The following is a 23418-nucleotide window of genomic DNA, read 5'->3' as shown; positions in this document are numbered from 1 at the left end:
TAATTTAAAATCTCTACCCACATTCCTCCTCCTTTTTCCTGCAAAGTGATTACTCCTAGTCCACATATTGGCAAATCTTTCAGAATTGAGCCATAATTTGCCTTAAAAATACCATCCTGGTCGTGATGGAACAGATCTTTTTGAAGAATGGTTATGCAGCAACTGTGAAAAGAGCCCAAATACTGTTTTTTCTCAATGACATTACTGGGGTTAAAATTTCACCCAGAAATTCTTCTTGGTGTATGGACATTTGGGGTGGATAGCACATTTCAAAGCTGAGGCACTTTCTAGATGAAGCATTTAGGACACTGCAAGGCAGCTGGCCAGGCTTGATCAAAGTGTGCTCTGCTGCCTTTCACATTTGCTTTCCACTTGCATTGATGGCACCGCATCCCTGCCTGGCTTGGTTAATAAAGAGGAGAGAATAGACGTGTGGGCATAGGAAATTAAACAAATGAACTGTTAAAACAGGAGGCTGTGCTACCTCCTCTCACCAACACCTACTTTGGTGCCCCTAATGCCTTCTAGCAACGTAAGATGAGAGCAAGGATAAAGGGGTTTTGGGGATGTGCTGCAAACGTGGTCCAAGTACTGAGAGATGCCTGGTGGCTCCTGCTGAGAGAAAACCTAACATCACTCATCAGCAGGCAAGCCAGCAAACCACTAATGGCTTTCTGTCATTTTTCTTGACAGGTATTGACGGAGAATGGGTTTGGTCCCATCACAACAGAAATCAGGGAGGCTCCGGAGTTTTATTACGCCGAAGATTACCATCAGCAGTACCTCAGTAAGAACCCCGGCGGATACTGTGGCCTCAGGGGAACAGGGCTTTCCTGCCCTGTTGGGATCAAGAAATAGCCTGTCCTTACCCTAATTTAGTTTAGAGGGTTTAAAAAAGAAAAAGAGACAGGCAACCCTAGCAGGTGTTACAGGGTGGCTTTCCATTGTCTGAGCGATTTCCCATTCACCGACTTTAAAAGCCAAAGCAGAGGGAGGAATTGCTCCTGCTGGCAAATGCAGCTTGTTGCTCTGTGCAGATCACTGGGTTCCCCTGTAATCTTGTGCTGTGGAAGGAAAAGAAACTTCTGGAAAAGTTTGGCTTGCGCTGCTGTTAAAAGGATGAATTAGGAGGTGGTTGCACCTGCTAACTGCATTGAATAGCTAATGCCTTCAGACGTGTTTATTTTCTTGGGTTAATGAATTTGCTGATGTTATGAGAGCTTTGACTTTGGGAGATATGGTTGGGCTCATCTCAGCTCTCACAACCCTGTAATTTGATGTCTTGGAGAATGGTGAATTTATGAGATCAGTAATTCTCTCCCAATTCCACTTTCACAGCAACATGTAATATTACCTATAGTGCCTATTTTCTGAAATGATTCTAGTAAGAAAAAGTAAAAAACTCCTAATGTGATGCTTCTTTTTGACAGTTCCAAAAAGTGTATAAACACAAAAAGAAATCAATTTTGTTTCCTCTGCTACAATAAACTAAAATAATAATAAAAAAAATAGTCAGTGATGTGTTCCATGTCTTTAAATACATATCTGGGTAAGTCTAAAAAAAGGATCAAATATTATAAAAGGCTGCAGCCTGCTAATTAAACACCAGGGCTTTTAAATCTGTATTATTGTGCATGACAGTGCAGAGGAGTAGAATTCATATTGGCCACACTGTAACGTAATTATTCCTATGATTAATTATTTTCACTTCAGAAGCTTGTGGAGTCCCCACTAAGACCAGAGCTGGTTATGGCAGGCAGTGTGCAAACACAGTGTTGGGCAGTCTCTGCCCCAGAGTGTGTGCAGTCCAAATAACAGGACAGACAGAAAGAATCAGCTTTTTAAAAGGGTAGATAGTGTCAGAACAAGGGGGAATGGAGTGAAGCTGAAGGAGGGAAGCTTTAGATTAGATAATAGGGGGAAGTTTTTTACAGAGAGAGTGGTGAGGGGCTGGAAGGAGCTGCCCAGAGAGGGGGTGGGTGCCCCGTTCCTGGGGGTGTTCAAGGCCAGGTTGGATGGGGCCCTGGGCAACCTTGTGTAGCTCCAGGTCTGGAGGTCGGTGGCCCTGCCTGTGGCAGGGGGGTTGGAGCTCTGGGACCCTTGGGGTCCCTTCCAACCCAGACCATTCTATGATTCTATGAAAGAGGCAAAATAAATACTTGTTTTATTGGTGGAGTTCCAAGGGTGGAGACTGGAAGCTACAGACAAAGGAATGTGGGGGATGCAGGGGTTATCCTATATGAATATGGGATCCTATAGGTTGTACGTACCCTAGGAGTACCCTAGGACATACAGCTTCAGTGGGAGAAATGGGGAAGGGTTTGTCCCATACATCCAACTTGCTGCTTGCCAGAGAGCAGTGGGAGGTGTGGCTTCAGCCTCTCACATTTCCTATTTTGCAGGCTGGCTTAATTCCTAAGTTTGAAGAACATGTGTCCTTGGTGTGTCCTCTTAGATGGTGGGCACCCAGAGACACAAATCCACAGAATTTCCTTTTGGATAGCTCTCCATGGCACTTCACATCTTCATTTGGTGTGCTTTCCTGCTCACTAGCTCAGGTTTTAGTCTCAGAAAGGCACAAAACAGTCCCCTGAACATCTCCTGTAGTTACCCAACAGACCAGATCCTGAGCCAAGCTTGAAGACACTGAAAATAGGCATCAGATATGCATTGGGCTTGTAAATCCACCCCTGAAGTCTTGCCTGTTTGATCCAAAGGCAGATTGTATCAGAAGAATGCTGCCACAGAATTAATTCTGGTTTGAGTGTAGGGTAGAGTTTTGGCCTTAACCCCGTGTAGTTGCTGAAGGTACAAAAAGCACCAGGGATATAATCAGTAAAGGTGAAATGCTAAGGGTTCCAACTTATGGATGAGGGTTTTTTTAAGCTGGATTTGGTCATGTAAACTACCCTTGCTCAGAAGGAAGAAGGGAGTGGCTGCCTCAACATCTTTCACACTATAATTTTGACTGTTTGAAATTTACCCTGCTACAAAGTTGCCTCTTTCTTCCAAGAGCACAGAGATAGTTTAAATGAAGAAAATTAATTCAGAGTTTGATAGGCTTCAGAGCTTCTCAGAGTGGAAGATGAAAGCTGATGCAGGATTGAGTATCTAAGGTCTTTGGAGAGAAGGACATTGCTCAAGATCCAAAAAGGGCTACAGCACCCACCCTATGAAGTCCAAGTTCGTAATACCCTCCAAAAGTCTGTCCAGGATACAGAAAGGAATCTCACTGCTTCCCTATCCTTATCATAGCTAACGTAAAGCCCAAGCTGCTTAGAAATCACAGAGCTTTCCCTCATCACTGTTGGAAGGCGAGCATCTGTTGTAGTTTTGTGTGGTTGGGTTCTGGTGGAGCAGGGGGCTGGCTGCAGGGGGGGATTCTGCAAGGAGCAGCCAGAAGCTCTCTGCAGGCCCCACAGAGCAAACACCAGCCGGCTCAAGGCCGGAGTCGCTGCTGACCAAGACCCAGCCCATCAGCCATGGTCACAGCACCTCTGGGAATCACACTGAGGAGAAAAACCTGCAAGCAGCTGCTTTTTGCCCCCAGAGAAGGGAGTGAGAAGATGTCAAAAACACTGCAGGCAGCAAGGGCAGGGAATGGGGGAGGTGGCACCCCAGGTGCTGGAGAGAAAGGTTCTCCTGCAGCCCCTGGAGAAACCCATGGTGGAGCGGGTGTCCCCCCACAGCCCATGGACAAGGCCCAGGCCCCACCTGCAGCCCGTGGAGAGGCCCCACACTGGAGCAGGGGGAGACACACAGGAGATGGTGAGACCCAGGTTGGAGCAAACCCCTGCCAGCACTTGCAGCCCGTGGGGAGGGACAGAGACACAGAGATGAGCACGGGAGAGAGATCTGTGCCGGAGCAGGTTTGCTGGGGGGGCTTGTGACCCCGTGGGGGACCAGGCTGGAGCAGTCTGGGCCTGAGACACTGAGAGACACTGTGATTGGTGACTGCCCCATAGCAGTGACCCACGCTGGGGCAGCTGGGGAAGAGCTGAAGCCCTGTAGGAAAGAACTCACGTTGGAGAAGTTCGTGGGGGACTGTCTGCTGTGGGTGGGACCCCACAGTGCAGCAGGGGGAGGGTGTGTGTGTGGAATTCCCCCCCAACCCCGGCTAAGAAGAGAAACAACTCATGAGGAACTGACCAACCCCCCATTTTCCCAGTCCCTGCCCCTCCCTGTGCCACAATGGGGAAAGAACGGAGTGAAACCATGACTAAAGCTCAGTCTGCTGAGAAGGGAGGGGGGGGAAGGTGCTTTAAGATCTGGCCACACTTCTCATCACCTAACTCTGGTGTCACTGGGGGTGCAGGGCAGGGTCATCAATTAGAGAGTTTTCTGTCCTTTACTCTGTGTTGAGTCTGTTCAGTGCGTGACACTGATTGTGGAATGATCTCTCCCTGTCCTTATCTCCACTCCTGAACCTCTCAATACCTATTTTCTCCCCTGTCCAGCTGAAGAGGGGAGTGACAGAGTGGCATTGGTGGATGTCTGGCCTCCAGCCAGGGTCAAACCACCACAGCATTCACTGTGATGTCAGCGGAAACCAATGCATTGCGTGATGTCACAACCTGGTTGCCCCAGCAGAGAGCTGGTGTTGCCTTTGGTGGGAACACTGAGTCGGGAATGTGTCCTGAGGTGCATGTGGAAGCACTGCCACTCTGAAGGTGGTCGAAGAGTGTGGGTACAAGACTGGCATTGAAATGCTGCTCTGTACCCTCTTCTGGTTCACTGCTCTGATTGGCAGCGTCAGTGCAGGTTTTGCTTCTGGCAGACAGAGAGGATATACACGTATCGGTAAATGACACAGGCCTTGGCTTATTTCTTGTACCTGATGGTATGTACGTGCAGCTTGTGCTGCAGCCCGATCCTGAACTCTTCCACACATCTCCCTAAGCAAGGATTCTATCCAGCCTGGCTATGGGAGAACAGTCTATGGCCCTGCTAACCCCCAAACTGCCTGGGCATTGCTTGGCAGAGTGCGGGTTTGGGAAGGCTGCAGTGATGCCAGGGGCTTTGGTAAGGGTCAAGTATCACTGATAATTACAAACCAGTGCTTTAGCTGATGTCCTGCACCTCTAGTTCAGTGGCACTGCTGTCCATGAGCACCGTGTCTCATTCTGTACCCAGAGTGTGGCCTCCGACCGTTTTACGAGTCCTTTCAGGAGACCGGCAAGAAGATCACAGTAGGGAGATACGCCAAGACTGGGGAGGTCCCATGGCTTGTGAGCATCCAGAGCAACGGGAATCACATCTGCGGAGGCACCATCATCAGCGCGTTGTGGATTCTGACTGCGGCCCATTGCTTTGCAGACGAGGTGTAAGTACTCAGCGAGGACAGCCCGGGCACAGTGCATTCATAACATCTCTTCTTGTGGGTGTAAGGATATGTATATCCTCGGGGTCAAGTGTGACATACATGTGATTGAACCAAAGAGCCACAAAACCAGGAATTGGCTCCTTTAGGGAAAACAGGCCTGGTTTTTATCAGAGGTCTTGCTACAAACAGAAATGTGTAGGAATCCGCATAACCAGGTTATGCAGAAGGGGAATATTTCGAAGGATGGTCCAAGCAGCCTTGTATAAATGCCTGTGATGCTGTTCTGATGGCCCCAAGCATTTCCTGTATGTCTACACACATTGCAGTACCTTGTAAAAAGGGGTGTATTCCATTCCAGCTTAATCTAACCCCCAAATTATCTTTGCTTCCATAAAGCAAACACCTTTACATGATAGACAGTCTTGATTTTAAACCAGCAGTTTCTGGATAAATCAACCCCATCCAATGCCCAGGGTCAGAGTCCAGCCCTCTGTGAACCCCCTCCAAAATTCAGCAGGTCCAAGAACTGAGACTGCTCAGTGACAAATGACCTGTGGCATCACAACCTGGAGCAGCTGGCTGGGAGCAGCACGCTCCAGAGCAGGCAGCCCAGGGCACAGTGATCCCGAGGATCCAGCCCACTCCATCTGTTGTTATAGACTAGGCTATTTATAACTTGGTTGCATTTATGTTCCACCTTTGCACCTCTCTCCCCTGTAAGTTAGACATTCCTTTTTTTAAAGATTTCTGTGATATTTGTAGCTAATCTACCTCTGCAATTTGCTGAGCACCACCCTCTGGGTGAGGAGGGGTGAGGAGGCACCAAGCTTCATAAGACAAAGACTTCATGTTTGCTTATGACTTCACTGCTTCTTTTTCATTTTTAAGGCCGACAGATCTCACTGTTGTAGTGGGAGTAACTGACCTCAGCTTCCCACTGGAAGAACATAAGCCAGAGAGCTTGATCCTCCATGAAGAGTTTAACAGCGAGAGCATGGAAAATGATATCGCTCTGATCCTGCTCACCTCTCCCATCGAGTTCAACGATGTGAAAATCCCCATCTGCTTGCCCTTCGTGCATGAAGTCGACAAGTGGCAAGACTGCTGGGTTGCTGGGTGGGGAACCAAAAGTGAAGGTGAGATGCTGTTGAGAGATGTATTTGCTAACAGAGGCTGGGTTTTATCTATTCAGAGTAGATGTTGTCTCTTAGGAGGGTTTGCTCACACTAGTTTCTACTCCCTGCTAGACACACCCAGACTCTCTCAGCCTCTGCAAGCAGCAGTCACCTACTGCTACCTACCCCTGAGAGAAAAGTCCCTAGTATATAATATATAATTATAATATAGTGTGTAAATATTCTATTCTATTCTATTCTATTCTATTCTATTCTATTCTATTCTATTCTATTCTATTCTATTCTATTCTATTCTATTATATTATACTCTGTGCATGTATGTTCAAGTTGAATGTTCACCTTTGCTCTGCAGGAACTCAACCTCTTGCTTGTCTTTTTTGGCACCCAAAGTAAGACAGGCTCCACCCTGGTGGGCAAGTTAGGCTGAGTCTAAAGCTGTCTGGAACAAGGGTTGGCTTAATGCCTCTGTGAACCAGATTGATTCAATGGTACTGGCTACCCTTCTTCTTCACTCGTTTAGAACAGCAGATTGCTACTGCTAATTGCTCTTGTTTAAGCCCTAATGAAAGTAGCTCCAGCATTGAGTGTGACCCAAAATGCCTACCCTGAACAAATGTCACTAAATGGCTAATGAGCGATTTCATTATTGGAATTAGGTGATTGGGACAGAGTGGGCAGGGTGGTGATGCCTTGGGGCTTTAGCAGTCTTTCCAAGGCTGTAGTAAGTGAATGTCCCATTTAATCCTTGCTCTTCTGCTCCATAGGGTTACTCTTTCCTCCCTGAACCTCTGCATTTTCCTTCTTGGGCTTCATTTGCCTCCTAACAGTAACACGCAACACAACACTGTGTTGCAGTTGTGAAACTCCCCCATTTCACCAAGGTAACGTCCTCTTAGAAACAGAGAAGCAGGGGGCTGCTGCAGAGTGACTCTGCAGCTTGGCAGGATTGCTCTTTAGCTAGTGTCTTTGAAAATGCATCATGTAGCTCTGGAGATCAGGCTCATGCTGCTCTGTGGGATCGTGGAATCATAGAATGGTCTGGGTTGGAAGGGACCCCAAGGATCACAGAGCTCCAACCCCCTGCCACAGGCAGGGACACCAACCTCCAGGCCTGGAGCTACACAAGGTCGCCCAGGGCCCCAGCCAACCTGGCCTTGAACACACCCAGTGACAGGGCATCAGCCACCTCTCTGGGCAGCCCCTTCCAGCCCCTCACCACTCTCTCTGCAAAGAACTTCCCACTAATATCCAATTTAAACCTTCCCTCCTTTAGCTTTAATCCCTTCCCCCTTGTCCTGCCAGTGTCTGCCCTTTTAAAAAGTTGATTCATCTGACATTGCTTCTGCTCTCCAAATTGCACCCTGTGAGAGGTCCATGCACTCAGCCCTGGCACACACCCCTTCTGTTGGGGAGGTGTTTTAGAAGGAAAAGAGCAGAAGCTGAGTTTGGGGAGAGGGAAGTGCAATGGTGTGATATGGGTTATACCAAAACCATGAGGGGTTGTGCTTCAGCAGGGGGAAAATGGGCCCTTTCTCATCTCCATCAGCATTTTGTAGGTGGAAATTTGTCTCAACTGGCACTTCAGGTGGCATTAGCCTGACTTCCCTGCAGTCAGTCAGACCTAAGGAGAAGCTTCCTCCTTTGAGATGCCTCCATTAAAGCCTTTTAATCTGTAGGCATGTCTATTGAATGGCCCCATGTTACCTGGGAAATAGACCTGATAACTTCCTATCTTTTAGATCTTACAGAATCACAGAATCAGAGGGGTTGGAAGGGACCTCCAGAGATCATCGGGTCCAAACCCCTGCCAAAGCAGGGTCCCTAGCACATATTGCACAGATAGGTGTCCAGACAGGGCTGGAATCTCTCCAGAGAAGGAGACTCCACACCCCCTGGGCAGCCTGTCCCAGGGCTCCCTCACCCTCACCGGGTAAAAGTTCTTCCACATGTTGGTGTGGAACTCCCTGTGCTCCAGCTTGCAGCCATTGCCCCTTGTCCTGTCCCCACAGACCACTGAAAAGGGGCTGGCTAATTCCCCCTGCATTCCATGCTTAAGATACTTCTAGACATTAATTAGACCCCCCCTTAGTCTTCTCTTCTCAAGACTGAACAGCCCCAGCTTATTCAGCCTCTCCTCATAGGGGAGATGCTCCAGGCCCTTCATCATCTTTGTAGCCTCTGCTGGACTCTCTCCAGGAGGTCCCTGTCCTTTTTTTCCCAGGGAGCCCAGAACTGGACACAACACTCCAGGTGGGGCCTGACCAGGGCAGAGCAGAGGGGGAGGATCCCCTCCTTTGACCTGCTGCCCACACTCCTCCCGATACACCCCAGGATCCCATTGGCTCTCTCAGCCCTCAGGGCACACAGCTGGCTCATGGCCACCCTGTCATCTACCAGGACCCCCAGGTCCTTCTCCATAGAGCTCCTCTCCTGCAGGTCACCCCCAGCCTGTACTGATATGAACGGTTGTTCCTCCTCAGATGCAAGACTTTACACTTGCTTTTGTTGAACCTCATGTGGTCTCTCCCTGCCCAGCTCTCCTGCCTGTCCAGGTCTCTCTGGATGGCAGCGCAGTGTCCTGCCTGTCAGCCACTCCTCCCAGCTCTGTATCTTCAGGTACTTGCTGAGGGTGGATGCTGTTCCCTCATCAAGGTCGTCAATTAAGATATGAAACAGGACTGGACCCAACACCAAGCCCTGGGGAACACCTCTAGTCACAGGTCTCCAGTCAGACTCTGGTCCCACATTCGCAAAAGCACTGGGACCATTTAGCTCAGTGAAATGTGGAAGGAGAGTGTTTTCTGAGTATCTGTCGGTCTCCTCCCACAGCAACATCGTGGGTGAAATGAGTGGGTTTTCCAGGTGGCCCTGCATGTTTTCAGCCTTTTTGTGGTGTGCTGGTGCCCACAACAATTTCTGATTTTCCATCTCAAGGGAAGAATAAAGCAATTATTTCCATTGTGTGCTGCCAGCCTGACAGCCACTTTGTGAAAGATGCAGCTGGTCCCCTGGGTGAGGAGCAGCTTCATGTCCCCCAGTGAAAGCACAGGGATAACAACATCATCTGTACATGGAAAAGCTCAGTGGGCTTTCCTCTGGAGGGCTCTCACAGGACTCCATGAACTGTCCCTCAAACCAAGACCCCAGAAATGTGGCTGGGAAATCCAGGCAGTGCAGTGCAGGTTGTCTCAGGTCATTACCAACCAAGAGGATATTCTGGCCCTTCGGGGGTTTTCCAGCTGTAACAGAATTCATCTACAAAAATAAGTGATTTTTTTAAAAAAATCCTATTTAGGAAGCCTCCACTCCCCAGGATTTCAGCTTTGCCTGGTAACACTCACCACCACCACCTCCCTACCTATCTTATAAATTGGCATATAAAAGCACAAACTTATCTTTGCTGATATTTGGACATCCCCTGTAAGACCCCATGACCCCAAGACCATACAGTTGTGCCCTGAGACTCTCTTGCCCTGCAATGCTTTAGAGATCCAGCCAAGGCCTCTCCCAAGGGCTAGTCTCCAGCTGTGGCTTCACCACAGAATCATAGAATCACAGATTGTGGTAGGTTAGAAGGGACCTTTAAAGGCCATCTAGTCCCACACCCCTGCAGTAAGCAGGGACCCTGATCTTTACTAGATCAGGTTGCTCAGAGCTTCATGCAGCCTAAACTTGAATGTCTCCAGCTCCTGATGTCTAACCTAAACCTTCCCTGCTCTAGATTAAAACCATTGCCCCTTGTCATATCACTCCATGCCCTTACAAACAGTCCTTCTCCAGCTTTCCTGTAGGTCCCTTCAGGGACTGGAAGGGGCTCTAAGGTCTCCCCTGAGCCTGCTCCACTGCCTGTCTTCACAGGAGAGGTGCTCTGATCATCCTCATGGCCCTCCTCTGGCCCTGCTCCAAGAGGTCCATGTCCTTCTTGTGATGAGGGCTTCAGACTGGGATGTTTACAAGTCCAACCTTACAAGTCTGTGCTGATCTGCAGGGTTTGTTAATCATTCTCTTCTCACTTGCTGGTTAGGGGTTGGTGTCCCAGTGAAACATGTGCTGCAGAAAGTGTGGATGAAGCTCATCAGCAGGAAGCAGTGCTTGGAGCAGATCCCGCAGCTGGGGGAGAACATGCTGTGTGCTGAGCTGGAGGAAGGACAAACAGGCACCTGCCAGGTAAAGAAAACAGATCCTTGAACAGCCATGCTGCCTGTGGGGGCACAGAGAATTTGGAGGAGAAGCACCATTGCTTTAGGAGTGAACATCGATCCTTTCTGGCTTCCTGGGTTTGCTAAAGCTTCTCTACAGGGGCCAGGGCAGGATGTCCAGGGAACTACCTGTGAAGGTGTATTGACCTGGGGAGCAGGGGTACAGGGCTCTCAGAAAGCAGTGGTGCTGCTGGAAATGGAAGAGACAGGCATCATCTCACACTCTCCCCCCTGCCCCATTTCCTTCCCTACAGTGAGAGAGATGGGAGCTCTGTAGGGGAAACCACAAGCCAAAAGGGAAAAGGCTGGTTTCCAACAAGTGCCTGTGGATGAGACAGTTGTGGGTGGCTCTGGGCACAGCATTTTGGACCATTCTCTCATACCAGTTTAAGTGCCTGCTGTGGCCAAGCTGTGCAGTGGTGGGAGAGGTGGGAGAAGAGGTCTCATGTCCCTGTAGAGGTGGCTTGGTTGGACACAAGCTGTGTTCTCCTCCTGCCTGCTGAGCTCATAGTGCTGGGCTGGGCAGTGCTGCTCTACTGCAGGTTAAATCCTGAAAGAATATGAGAAAGTTTGTCCAGGAGAGTCAAAGCAGAATAACTGTGTGGGAAATTGAGTCTGGGGATCTTTAATTTGAGTATTAGAAATCTTTCTTGGATAAGGTCTTGGCTCTGATCCAAATGCCCTTGGATAATAATATGGCAGGGTGGTCTCTGGGTGCCAGAACTAATCTCATCTTACTGCAGTGATCACAGACCCATAGAATTACAGACCAGTTGGGGTTGGAAAGGATCATCTAAAGCCCATCTAGATCCAGCCCCCTGCCATGGGCAGGGACAGCCTCCACTAGACCAGGCTGCATATGATCAAGTGATGTAGGATGACTTATGAAGCTAAATAATAGAGTTCACAAAGTATTTGATATCAGGGATTGCTAAGAGCTGACACAAACACCCAGGCATGGGAAAACCTCACTCAGAACATGTGCCTTCAGAACATACAGGAACTCTGTCCTGGTGTCAAAGTCTGAAAGCCAAAGGCCACCTTTGCTTTCCTATCATCCAACCCCCAAACCCCTCCTCTAAAGCCTGATAAGGACTGAGCTCTCCCTGCAGCCTCTGCTTCAGGAATAAGGTCTCTGTCCTTTGCTGGGGAAGGGTTTTCTTAGAAGTGTGCATGTGTTTGCAGGGGGAAAGATGGGCATGCACAGCTTTATCCTGTAGGAATCCTTCATTGAGGGCATTAAACCAACACCCAGAGCAGAGAGAGAGAGAGAGAGAGATCCCCTGCCCTTTAGGCTAAGACAACCAGGGGCTGCAGAGCCCTTGCAAGCTGGGTCTGTGGCTGAGCAGAGGAGGGGAAGCTTTGCTTTGCAAAATAATTTTTTGATTAGCCAGAGAGCATCTGTCTCTGAAACCATTCATCTTGTGACTTTCACCTCCATTAAATTCAATCAAAAAAATTTTGAAAAGAAAACTGCCAGAGGATAACATTAACATGATTAAAGAATGCACTTCCCAGCCCAGCCTTAAGTTCTGTGGCTGAATTACGCCGGTGAAACAGCAAGAGCACTTGTACTGGGTGAAATGAATCTCCTGGATTCAGAAAGCTGATGAAGGTGCTATTTTGATCTACAGTGATTTTAGAGTCGTCTGAGAAAGGGACTAGAAATGTGAGATTTCCAAGCAGTGGAAGTACACAATGGCTGTATATGTGATAATGCTCTTAACCCAACTGCCCACCTTTAGTGGAACCTTGACCAGGTAGAGATGGCTTGTGACCTAAAGTAATGCAAGCAAGGCAAAACCATACCCTAGGCTAGAGGTGGAGCTCTTCAGAGGAGAAAAAGTTGTGGCAACTCTTCATCAGAATTTGCTAATTTGTTGGAAAGGAAGCATTCTTCTGATGGATGGTTTTCTGGGAAGTGCTGATTAAAATCAGGTAGGGCTGTTTCAGAAGCCTGGTGGCTTGCCTGTAGAAGGCTGTCTGGTAATGAACTGGGAATCCAGGTCTGAATCTGAATCTGATACCTGCTCTGCAGAATGGACCACTGGACACCCAATTCATCTGCCCTGGACAGATAGCAAGGGACGCTGTAGACAGAGGAATTGATTGACCTATCCTTGTCTATAAAAATTACAGGCTTTGTGTCAAATGACAATGAGGCCAGTTTTCAAAATACCCAAATCCTTTACAAAGTCATCACTGTCAGGGAAGTAGAGCAGCCCTGAGCATGATTTTCATTTATGCCAACCAGCTGTCTACTGAATGATTTCCAGACACAGCTCAAAGTTTTCCATGGGTCAGAAGAATAGACCCAAAATAGAATCACTGGATCACAGAATCACAGAATCACAGAATCACAGAGTGGCTTGGGTTGGAAGGGACCTTCAAAGGCCATCTAGTCTACCTTCCCCTACAATGAGCAGGGGCATCTTCCACTAGATCAGGTTGCTCAGATCCCCTACCAACCTGGCCTTGGATGTTTCCAGAGATGGGACAGGATCACTTTTGGATCTTGACAACCCAGTTTAGAAGCCAGGATGGAGCAGCAGTGCAAGCAGGGCAGAGACCCCTGGTATGGGAACAGGCTCTGGAGTGCTGAGCTTGCTAGTTATCTGGTAAACCCTGGAGTGATGAGCTTGCTGGTAAACCTGGAGGCCACACACTGCAAAGATGCATGATCTGTCTGGATAAAAACCTTGTGTTAAACTTACATGAGCTTTTCTGACTATCATGATACATTTTTTTCATGTCCAAAGCCAGGATAAGATGGGTAAGTTGCATCTAGACCAAGGGTGTAGGTCCACATGGTCCTGGTCTGTATCCAGAGGATTACCATCCTAGGTCTTTGTACTGTGTGCCATATGTGTGTTAGATTTTCCTTGTTGCAGCAAGCTGCTTTATATGAGAAACTAAAGCCACACAGATACCACCTTCACCAAGGCATCATGTAGAAGTTTCATTCTACTGACCACTGCGTTACCACCCCTCTGTGGCAACAGGACTTGAATAGAAAGGCTCAGACATTTCACCAGCTGCCATCATACTAGTACCAGACAAGTCTAATTTGTGGATGACTGACCATGTTTCTGTAATAACTTAAGGAGATTGAGTAGCAGAGCTGCCAAGTAGTTGTAGTTTAAATATATATATATATATATATATAATCCATTCACTTAAAGAAACCCTCTATTGTATACCAATTCCCTGGTGGTTCTGCAGACAAATATATAGATTGACTGTGAATTAACACTAACAGGATCTGTAATTGACTTATAGTTCTATTTAGTCATAAACATTAGCATTAATGGATGTTCATGGGGTACAAGTGCTAAAGAACAGACACTAGAGATGGCCTATGTGTTATCTTTTTTTTTTTGTATGCTGCATTTCTTCCATGACCCCATGAACCACAATTGATGTCTAATTCCTTGCTTTCTTAAGCATCTTTTGTTAGGCTCTGATGCGACGGTAACTTGAACAATAATTAGAGTATAAGGGACTCACAAAGCAAATGCCTCTTCAGTGTCTTGCCTATCCAGACAAAATTCAGTAAATGGCCCAATTATATCTCACAGAGTTTCTGCAAAGGAGGTCTGTGGGGGTAGCTGGGCGCTGTGGTGATTAGGACAGAGTGTGTTCAGCTGGAAGTCACAGTTCACGTACAGTTCAGGTCAGATGAAGGGGGGGCCCAGCTCCTGGCCTGACTTTCAAGGGAAGGGATCATTGTGTGGCCACAAAGAAGCAGTGGATCCTTCCAGCTCAGCTCCACCGTGCTGTACGCTGTGCCCTGGTGTAGGGCTGATCTGAAGGTATCTACCCCCTTTCCACCAACTGCAGCAGGAGGTGATCCTGGCCATCTTTGATAAACCCATGAAGAGATGCCAGGATGCACCTAGTGCTCTGGGTTTTGATGTCTTCAGTTCTGTAAAAAAGGTGGGGAAAGACCTCTTTCCTTCACCTGCATCTTGCCCACACAGACTGCCATCACTTTGGAAAGAGCAAATGCCTTTTACAGCATCTAGGATGCTCAGAGCTCTCACCCCATGTAGCAATAGCAGTAGTTGTACAACCCTGGGTGGGATTTATCCAGCCAGGCACAAATACCTTTTCAATAGCCATCTGCATCTCCCAAATCATCTTTCCATCAACAGGGAGAAAAAGAAGTACTTCTGATGTGTGAGTCATTGAGGCTGTTTTAACCATCTAATTTAAAATGAGATGAATTCTGTGGAAGAGCTTATTGCTCCCCATTAACTAAACAAGTCCCAGGTGTTTAGCTCATAGGGGAGACACATGGCTCCAAGGCAGGACAAATGTCTGCATCGAAGTCTCCAGTGCTATTTTAGATAGCCCAGGATATCCTCCTGGCTTCCCACTGCTCCCATCAATCCATGCCAACTGCTGACACTGTGACTACAGCAGGAGCTTGACACTTGCACTGGAAGCACCAAGGATAGGTGACCAGTTCACCTTCTTACAAGCTCTTCATCTTCTTACAAGCTCCTGCATCTCCTTACAAGCTCCTGCATCCTTTTACTGGTGCAAATATGGCTCCAAAAGTGTAAAGGACAACTTGTGAGAAAGGAATTTTTTTAAAGAAAAAAGTCTTTAAGTGAAAATTTGGACCATACAGATAAATTATCACAGGCACAAAGAGAAGGTCACAAACCAGGGAAACCTGGCCAGTCCTTCAGGCTGCTCTAAAAATCTGGGTGGAAGTGTGTAGATGATGGTGTGACTCCAGTCTGGAGATGGAGAGTATCTATATGAGGTATGAGGTTCTAGGCCCTTCCACCAATCAAAGGTCTTGTGTGGGCCAGGAGTCAAAGCTAACCACATTTCAGTTCAAAGTTACTACCAACTACACAACATCACTTTACTATTGTACCATACCTTCAACATTCAGGACAGTGATCCAGTCTGCACCCTCGTGGTGGATTCTCCATCACTGAACTATTGCTAATGTAACAGGGTGGGTTGGTTTTTTTTTCCCCTAAGGGGCAGATTGGTTTAAATATGAAGTTATCCTGGGAACCCCCAGAATGAAGCAGTAGAAAGGTGACTCTGCATTTGCAGTCTCTTAAATTTTCTTCTGAAGGATGCTTTGATGTGCAGCTCATAAGAATTAGAATTCTTTTCCTGTGTCCCATGGTTTTATAAGACTTTCACCATTTGATCATTTGATGATATGGGCTGAGAAGTGAACACGTTCAGGCTATGGTGGCTTAATTCTTTAATCTGTCAAAATAATTTCTTCATATTGGAAGGTCCTGGGATGTTGTTTATTCTTCCTTCTTCCTTTGGGTTGTAGCTGTTAGTCCCTCAAATGGAAGCTGTTTACAGCAAGGGGCTCCAGCATTACTTGGTGTGCCTGGTGAGTGAAGCTGTGGGGAGCAGAACATCTCTGGATCCAGCTGAACAACAAAACCACCCTACTTTGTGCTTGCCCTTGGAGTGGGGGAATGGGTGTGATGACTCAGAGGAGCTGCTTCTCATTCAATTACAATGAGTCAACACAGCTTTAAGGGAAAGTCATGACTCACAGGCAGATTTAAATTCTTTGAAGGAGTCGACAAGCATGTGGCAGAGAGTGATCCAGCTGATACAACTCACTGAGGCTTCCAAAACTCTTTTAACAAGATTTTTCACTGAAGGCTCATGGAGAAACTGAGCTGTCATAAAGTAGAAGGGCTTCAGTTTGAAAGGGAAGCAACATAGAGGAAGGATTTGGCTGGAGAATGCTCTTACAAGGGGAGTTGTGTTGGGATCCATGCAAGGAACTGTGATGTTCAAGGAGGGCGAATGCTGAGATGACCGAGTTGGCTGATGCCACAGCATTTTTCAGAGTGGGCAAAATTCAAACTGATTCTGCAAAGGTGCAGCAGGATCTCATTATTCTGGGTGACTGGAGGTTAAAATAGCAGATGCAGTTCACTGTTGATAAAGTAAAAGTAATGAATATAGGGAGAAGCAACTGCAGCTGTACGCATACAGTAATAGGCTCTAAATTAGCTATTGCCAGTAAGGAGATCAACGTTGGAGTAACTGAGGATAGTCCTTCAAAATCATCAGCACAAGGCTCTGTGGGGGTCAAAAAGGAAACAAGTGTGTTATGAGTTACCAAGAAAGGACTAAGTAACAAAGCAAATGTGTGTTATGCCAGGGCATTCATCTTGGAAGCCGATGTCTTGTGCGCTGTGATTCCTGTCCACCCCATCTGAGAAAGGAGGAGTAGTTTTAGTAGTGTAGGAAGGATGAACAGAGACACAGAATGGCTTCTGGGGGGGAAAAGGGAATAACATCAGGACTCTAAGGCTTGTAAAAGTGATGTCTAATGGGGATATGACACAGATTTCTTAAGTCATGAGCAGCAAGGAGAGGACAGTCAAGAGCAGCCCTGTTGTCACTACTGTTCAGAACGCACTCAGGAGGGGGTGTCAGATGGCTGTATCAGGCAGCAGACTTAAAACAAAGAGAAGGAAGTGTTTTTTCATCCAACAGATAATTAAACTATGGAAGTCACTGACCAGGATGCTGTGGGTATTTATCCTAAGGGATAAATGGATTCAAAAAGCAATTAGATAACTTCCTGGATGGAGATGTCTCTAAGGCTATTAACCACTATGATGTAAATACAACTCTGCAAATACTTGCCCTGTTTCTCATTCTCCTTCCCTGAGCACTTCTACAGATGACGCTTTGAGACAGAAGTCTGGGCCACATGGGTCTTTGGCCAGATGCATTATAACCGCCTTTATGTCTGTGCCACCACAGCTCCTAATGGACACAGCTGACATCTGCGTGGATGGAGTAGAGGGGTCTTGTTCTCCCATTTTTCCAGCAAGGGGATGGAGGGACAGGGTGGCTGAAGGCTCTCACCTGAGATCTCAAGGGGATCCCACGAAAGGAGTCCAGGTGCCCCCCTGTTGCCTGGTTCATTTCCAATTCCCTCGTGCTGAAAATGGCCATAGCCTCCTTCCTTCCACTTTTCTCTGAAGACAGCCTGTTCAACGGTGCAATAACTGAAGAAATCATCTGTTTGCAAAAGCCTCTTTGCTTCCTGCAAAGAGCCAGGGCAGCTCTAATGGTAAATGTTGTTATTCGCACGCTGATTCTCTCCAATTTACACAGAACTTACCAACGTGAAAATGAAACCAGCAATGACTTGCAAGAATCCTCTGTCCACCTAATGAGTATCAGATGGGTTGTTCTCCCTCCCCCAGCTCTTCTCCCACCTCAGATGATTTGTATGGCTGAACGTGTTTCTTCTGATCAATTACCATGTTGCAGACACGAATACAAATATGGAAGGAGGAAGATTACACCCTTGATCCAAAGCCCACTAAAGTCAGCAAAAAAAAAGCTCCTGATGTTCACAAAAAGGCTTTGGCCACAGTGAAAGGGATGAAACTTTTGATCAGCTTCAGTGAACAAAGCGCCTTGTTAGGTGGTGACAGTTTTTATCCAAGCCAGAGCTATTTATCAGTGAATGTACCATTGCTCTCACCTCTCCTAATGGGAGGATTAACATGCAGTTGTGGAAGGCATGAATTCAGCACCAGATCTGATTAGGTGTGGTTGCTTTTCACTCCTCTTTTAGTTGACAAGAAACATGCAACAGAAGATGCTATTTTTAGGGTTTGGGGTTTTTTTTTTTTGCTATCCAGAAACTTGGCACACAGACTGAAGAGCAGGAGCAGGTATCTGGTGTGTGTTTCTCACCAGAAGTATTTTACCACCAGGATACAGGGGGCTGTATGCTGAATGCAGCTTTTAGTAAGTTCTTCGATATTCAGGGTCGTTAACCTGAGCATTCATTAAATTAGCACTACTGGAAACATCACAGAGCTGAGATAATTGTACCAGTGCTCAAAAGCTTGCTCCTCCCACACCCTCTCCTACACAAGGATGGAAAACCTTGGGCCAAGATTTTTGAGAACTTAAGGTGGATACAGGAATATTCAGAAATGTCCAAGAACTGAATTAATTTTCTCTATCTTTATCCCTATAAAAATCAGGCAACTGATTCATCTGGGCTACTTCTATAACTATGTGAGTAAGATTATCACATGGAGAGGATGATTTAGCCCACTTTGTGATAAAACCATTGAGTTAAATAGCTGAAGTTAAGCGAGGTGGCATGTTAAGACGTTGCACCCATAAAGCAGACCAGCTCAGCCCAAGTGGAAAGGGATCTGAAACAGGATTTGGGTCTCAGGGCTTGGGGATTAGAGAAATAGATTTGCAGCTGCTGCCTGGGTTTTCATAGCATGGCCTAACTCCCTCTCTAAAAGAGTTTTAAATCGCTTCCTGCAGCTGACAGTCCCCCAAGCCCTGCAGACAGCTTTCCCTTTCCTCCTAGAGAACAAAATGAATGTGACTAAAGAGGCAAAGAGGGAAAGAGCAGATCTGATTTGAAAGGAAAACCGCGTGATGTGTAGTCTAAATAGGGATTCCTGGCTCTGCCGTTGCCTCCTGCAGGTCTCATCCCTTTTCTGCTGTGGTTTTCTCAGCTATGAAATCCGATCAGACTTTCCCCCCTCAAGGACAGTCACAAGGTATCAGGACTTAACTGATATTTTAAGTAGGCTGGGAAAAGGGTCCTTTTGCAAGTGTGAACAGCCTCCAAATTGGGCAGTCTGAAACCGATCTGCCCCTGTGATGTATGTACAAGGGCTAAAAATTGCCTGTGCCCTAAAAAATTGCCTGTACTGGTGTGTGGAAAAGCCAGCACGACCCATCCTGACATATCACTGACGAGGGATCGTCAGCCGCTCCTGCGTCACTGGCTTGCCAGCGGCTCTCACTCTCTTGACTTCATTCATCATCTTTGTGTAGGAGGCTGGAAGTGCCTTTCCTTTCGCTACTGGGATAATATGCCTGGCCTGTTCCTGCCCTGAGGGAATTAGCAGTAAAATTCCCAGTAATTTAATTGTGCCTACAGCCTAGGAGATGTTCATTCATTCATTCAAACAGGATGCCATTGCCAAGGACACTGATAACTCCTGGACCCAAGGTCATGGCAAGGTCACTTGTGGGATTCACCCACATTCTTGGCTGAAACAGGGTTGGGAGATGATCCTGGGTCTGAGGAGGGTCCAGCAGCACCAGCTGAGATGCAGATATGTAGCTACAGCAACACCATTTCAATCCAAAGAGTACTGAAATTAGGCTTGGACTTAGTGATCTGAAAGGTCTTCTCCAACTTATGTGACTCTGTGATTCTATGATTCCATGAATGCTGAAGCTACATTTACAGAGGGGGGAAACATAAACGGGGGTGGGGGGGGTGGGTTTATCTAATGATAAACCTATTGTGGACCTAGACCCTCCATCTAATGAAGTGAGTAGGAATTCTGCAATAAACTTCAGCGGGTGCTGATGGGTTGCACAGGGGACTGCAGCCACTTCCTTACTCATTAATTAATGTCTTAGTTCAGGGTAGCTGCTGGCGGAAGGGGGTTCATGCATTAATGACAAAGACATTTCTCAAAGTCATGCACACAGAGGGAAGGGCAACATTTCCCAGGAAAGCTGGCTGCTCAGGAAATGGGTTTGTATTGAATTTCTTATTTGCCACGTGAAGTACTGGAGATAGGGTAAAAGAAAAAAGGTTCAAGGCCACTGTAGAAGGAAAATTTCTTGTTTAGAGCAGGGGCTGCACAGCACTTCAAATATAAGTAACCGCTGGAAAAGTGCTGCACCTGTTCTGTCCTGGTTCCTTTTCTTCCTGGGGTTGTGCTCATAGATTGCACACTGAGGTCACGCATTCAACTGGATGTGCTCCCAGTGTTCAAGTCACAGCAGCCAGCAGAATGACATTTTGGAGAGCAGCGTAGGGGAGAGGGACCTGGCGGTGCTGGTGGACAGCAGGATGACCATGAGCCAGCACTGTGCCCTCCTGGCTAAGGCAGCTGATGGCATCTTGGGCTGTATTAGAAGGGGAGTGGTTAGTGGGTTGAGAGAGATTCTCCTCCTCTACTCTGTCCTGGTGAGACCACACCTGGAATATTGTGTCCGGTTCTGGGCTCCTCAGCTCAAGAAGGACACAGAACTCCTTGAGAGAGCCCAGCGCAGGGACACCAAGGTGATGGAGGGAGTGGAACCCCTTCCTTATGAGGAGAGGCTGAGGGATCTGGGCCTCTTTAGCCTGGAGAAGAGGAGACTGAGGGGTGACCTCATCAGTGTCTATCAATATGTAAAGGGTGAGAGTCAGGAGGAGGGAGCCAGGCTCTGCTCACGGATGGCAGCGACGGGACAAGGGGCAGCGGGTGCAGCTGGAGCAGAGGAAGTTCCATGGGAATGTCAGGAGGAACTTTGTCCCTGTGAGGAGCCCTGGGCCAGGCTGCCCAGAGAGGTTGGGAGTCTCCTTCTCTGGAGACATTCAAACCCACCTGGATGTGTTCCTGTGTGATTTAGTCTGTGTGATCCTGCTCTGGCAGGGGGGTTGGACTAGATGAGCTTTCGAGGTCCCTTCCAACCCCCAACATTCTGTGGTTCTGTGATTCCCCTTGCTGGGTGGCTGCAATGTGCATTTGAAGGCTGGCACGTACTGGGTAAGTGAAGGTTGACTTGCAGTAGCAGGCGAGTTTTCAGTGAAAGTAGTGTGGTTGCAAGAAGGGTTTGTCAGGATTAGTGTTCATCTCTTGTTCAGTTCCTGGATGCTAGCCCCCAAAATTAATGGTGGCAGGTACCCAGCACCTACGTGCACCACTTCTGTAGAGAAGGCAAGGGCTGAATGAGCAGTCACAGCAAATGTCCCTTTTCACTCCTGGATGTTGTCTCTAGGTGACAGGATTCAGGTATCCTTTGGGGTCACAGGAGCGTGTGGAAAAGGCTGAGAAGGACAGGGCATTGCCCTGAGCCAGAGCTCAGTGACATCTCCTACCTTGTGTAGCCATTTATTCTGCAGGGATGTCAGCTGTGAAATTTTGAGTCCCAGCATTTCCTTGTTGCCCCAAATCCTCACAAACTCAGGACAGGGTTTGATTTTCCCAATCAGCCTGTGGGCTGCAGCTACTACGCCAGCCCTGGGGTTTGATCCTGCTGTAACATCCTCTTTGTGCCATAGGTGGACAGCGGGGGACCTCTGGTTTGCAGCTACTGGAGCACCATGAAGTGGTTTCAGGTCGGCATCGTCAGCTGGGGAGAAGACTGTGCAAGAAAGCCAAATCATGACGTCTTAATGTCTGTTTACAGCTACCGTAACTGGATTGAGACTGAGACAGCTATAAGGGGGAAACCTTTCTTAATTGAAGGCGTGGATGCAAATGTCAGGGTCGTGCCTTCTGGGGCTGAGACTCAGCTGGCATTTCTTGACTATTCTCTCCTTTTATTTATCTCTCTAATAAAATTAATATTACTTTAGAGGGGAATTTAAACCCCCCCCCCCAAAACCATAGTAAAAGTCAGAATTACTGTTTCATTCATCTTTTCCCATATAACCATGTCTCAGGTCAACCTGCTCCATCTGATGTGGACATAGGCGCCAAATGACATTGAGACAGGTGAGTGATGGAGAGAACAGAGAAATGAAATGAGAGAGCCAGGATACAGATGAGAGAAGCCATAATCCTCTGATAAACACAGATTTTCCACACTGGTGGGTCACATCAGGCACAGTTATTTGCTAAATTCACATGCAAAGTCAAGATATGGCATTCGTGGGTTCAGTGGTAGAACCCGAGGGAACTGTGTGAAGCTGCACCAGGGGAGGTTTAGGCTGGGTGTCAGGAAGAGGTTCTGTACTGAGAGGGGGGTCGGGCACTGGCACAGGCTCCCCAGGGAAGGGGTCACAGCCCTGAGCTGGGCTGAGAGCAAGAAGCATCTGGGTGATGCCCTCAGTCCCGTGCTCTGTCTTGGCTGGGCCTGTGTGGAGCCAGGAGTTGGACTCGATGGTCCTTACAGGTCCCTCCCAAATCAGGAGATTCTGTGATTCTGTGATTCTATGATCTGAAGGAGCTGCTCCCCTTGTAAAGCACCTGGCCCTAAGAAAGGTCTGAGCTTACTCAGTTGCATCTTGTCTTAGCTGCTGGTAGGATAGCTCTGAGTTTATGTGTCTTACAGCTAATTATTAGCTGAGCTATTGTATCTTCTATCTTGCAGCTGGCTCAAGCTAAGAGCATCTTCAGAGACAACAGCAGCTGCTTGGGTGACATGTCAAGCTGCTGAGACACAACTACCCGTCAAATTCAGTGTCTCCTTAATCTAGAAAGAGGACAAGAAATCTTTTGGGGGCAGTTAGAAAGAGTAGCATCATATGCTCATCACTTTTATTTACCTGGATTGCAAATGTAGGGTTTTGGTTGTTAAAGGCAATGGGGGAAAAAACTGGCTGGCTGAAGAGAACTGTTTCTGAGCTATCCATAAAACACTGTCTACCACAGTCCCTTGGCTTGGTAATTAGCAAAAATTAATCCCTTGCAAGTAAATGGTAAATGGAAATCAAGTAGTGTTGGGTTTTTTTTTCCTCTGTTACAGGACTATTACATGTATAACTGAGAGGTTCATATCTGAGCTGGTCTTTCATTCAACACATGGTCCTTCACTGCCTCTCCAGCACCAAAGTGCAGAGCAAAATGCATTCTGGTCTTCACAAGGAAGTTGCTTTACTTGGAAGTGATGGGGAAGGAGGCAAGCAGCAAGGTCTCCTTCATGTCCCACCTCTGCAACAGCATAAAAGCACCTGTAATTTGCAGCAATGATAAAACTCAGTGAATGTGCAATGGGACAGAACCTCACAAATTGGTTTTAATTA

General features: G+C 47.4%; 2 protein-coding genes across 2 annotated transcripts in view; both read left to right on the top strand.

Moving 5' to 3' along the window:
* The window catches only part of MSRA (methionine sulfoxide reductase A), a gene marked incomplete at its 5' end in the record, with an annotated part of 332571 nt that extends 331052 nt beyond the window's left edge, over positions 1–1519 (top strand). Inside the window, one exon of the mRNA XM_084261893.1 lies at positions 694–1519. Coding sequence (XP_084118019.1) covers positions 694–858 — 165 coding nt within the window. The 3' untranslated portion in view covers positions 859–1519. The remainder of the gene's footprint in view (positions 1–693) is intronic.
* Positions 1520–4191: 2672 nt separating this feature from the next.
* On the top strand, positions 4192–23162 carry LOC311189525 (serine protease 55-like; the record flags this gene model as incomplete). The annotated part of the gene is made up of 6 exons (XM_084261188.1): positions 4192–4207; positions 5134–5323; positions 6212–6459; positions 10484–10626; positions 21733–21933; positions 23142–23162. 6 exons carry the CDS (start codon positions 4192–4194, stop codon positions 23160–23162), a joined length of 819 nt encoding a protein of 272 aa, XP_084117314.1.
* Positions 23163–23418: the final 256 nt, after the last annotated feature.

This window comes from Gallinula chloropus (assembly GCF_964237585.1).
Source record: "Gallinula chloropus genome assembly, chromosome: 3".
NCBI classification, from domain to species: Eukaryota; Metazoa; Chordata; class Aves; order Gruiformes; family Rallidae; genus Gallinula; species Gallinula chloropus.
The sequence above is the reverse complement of the archived record's forward strand: the minus strand, read 5'-3'. Positions and strand labels throughout refer to the sequence as shown.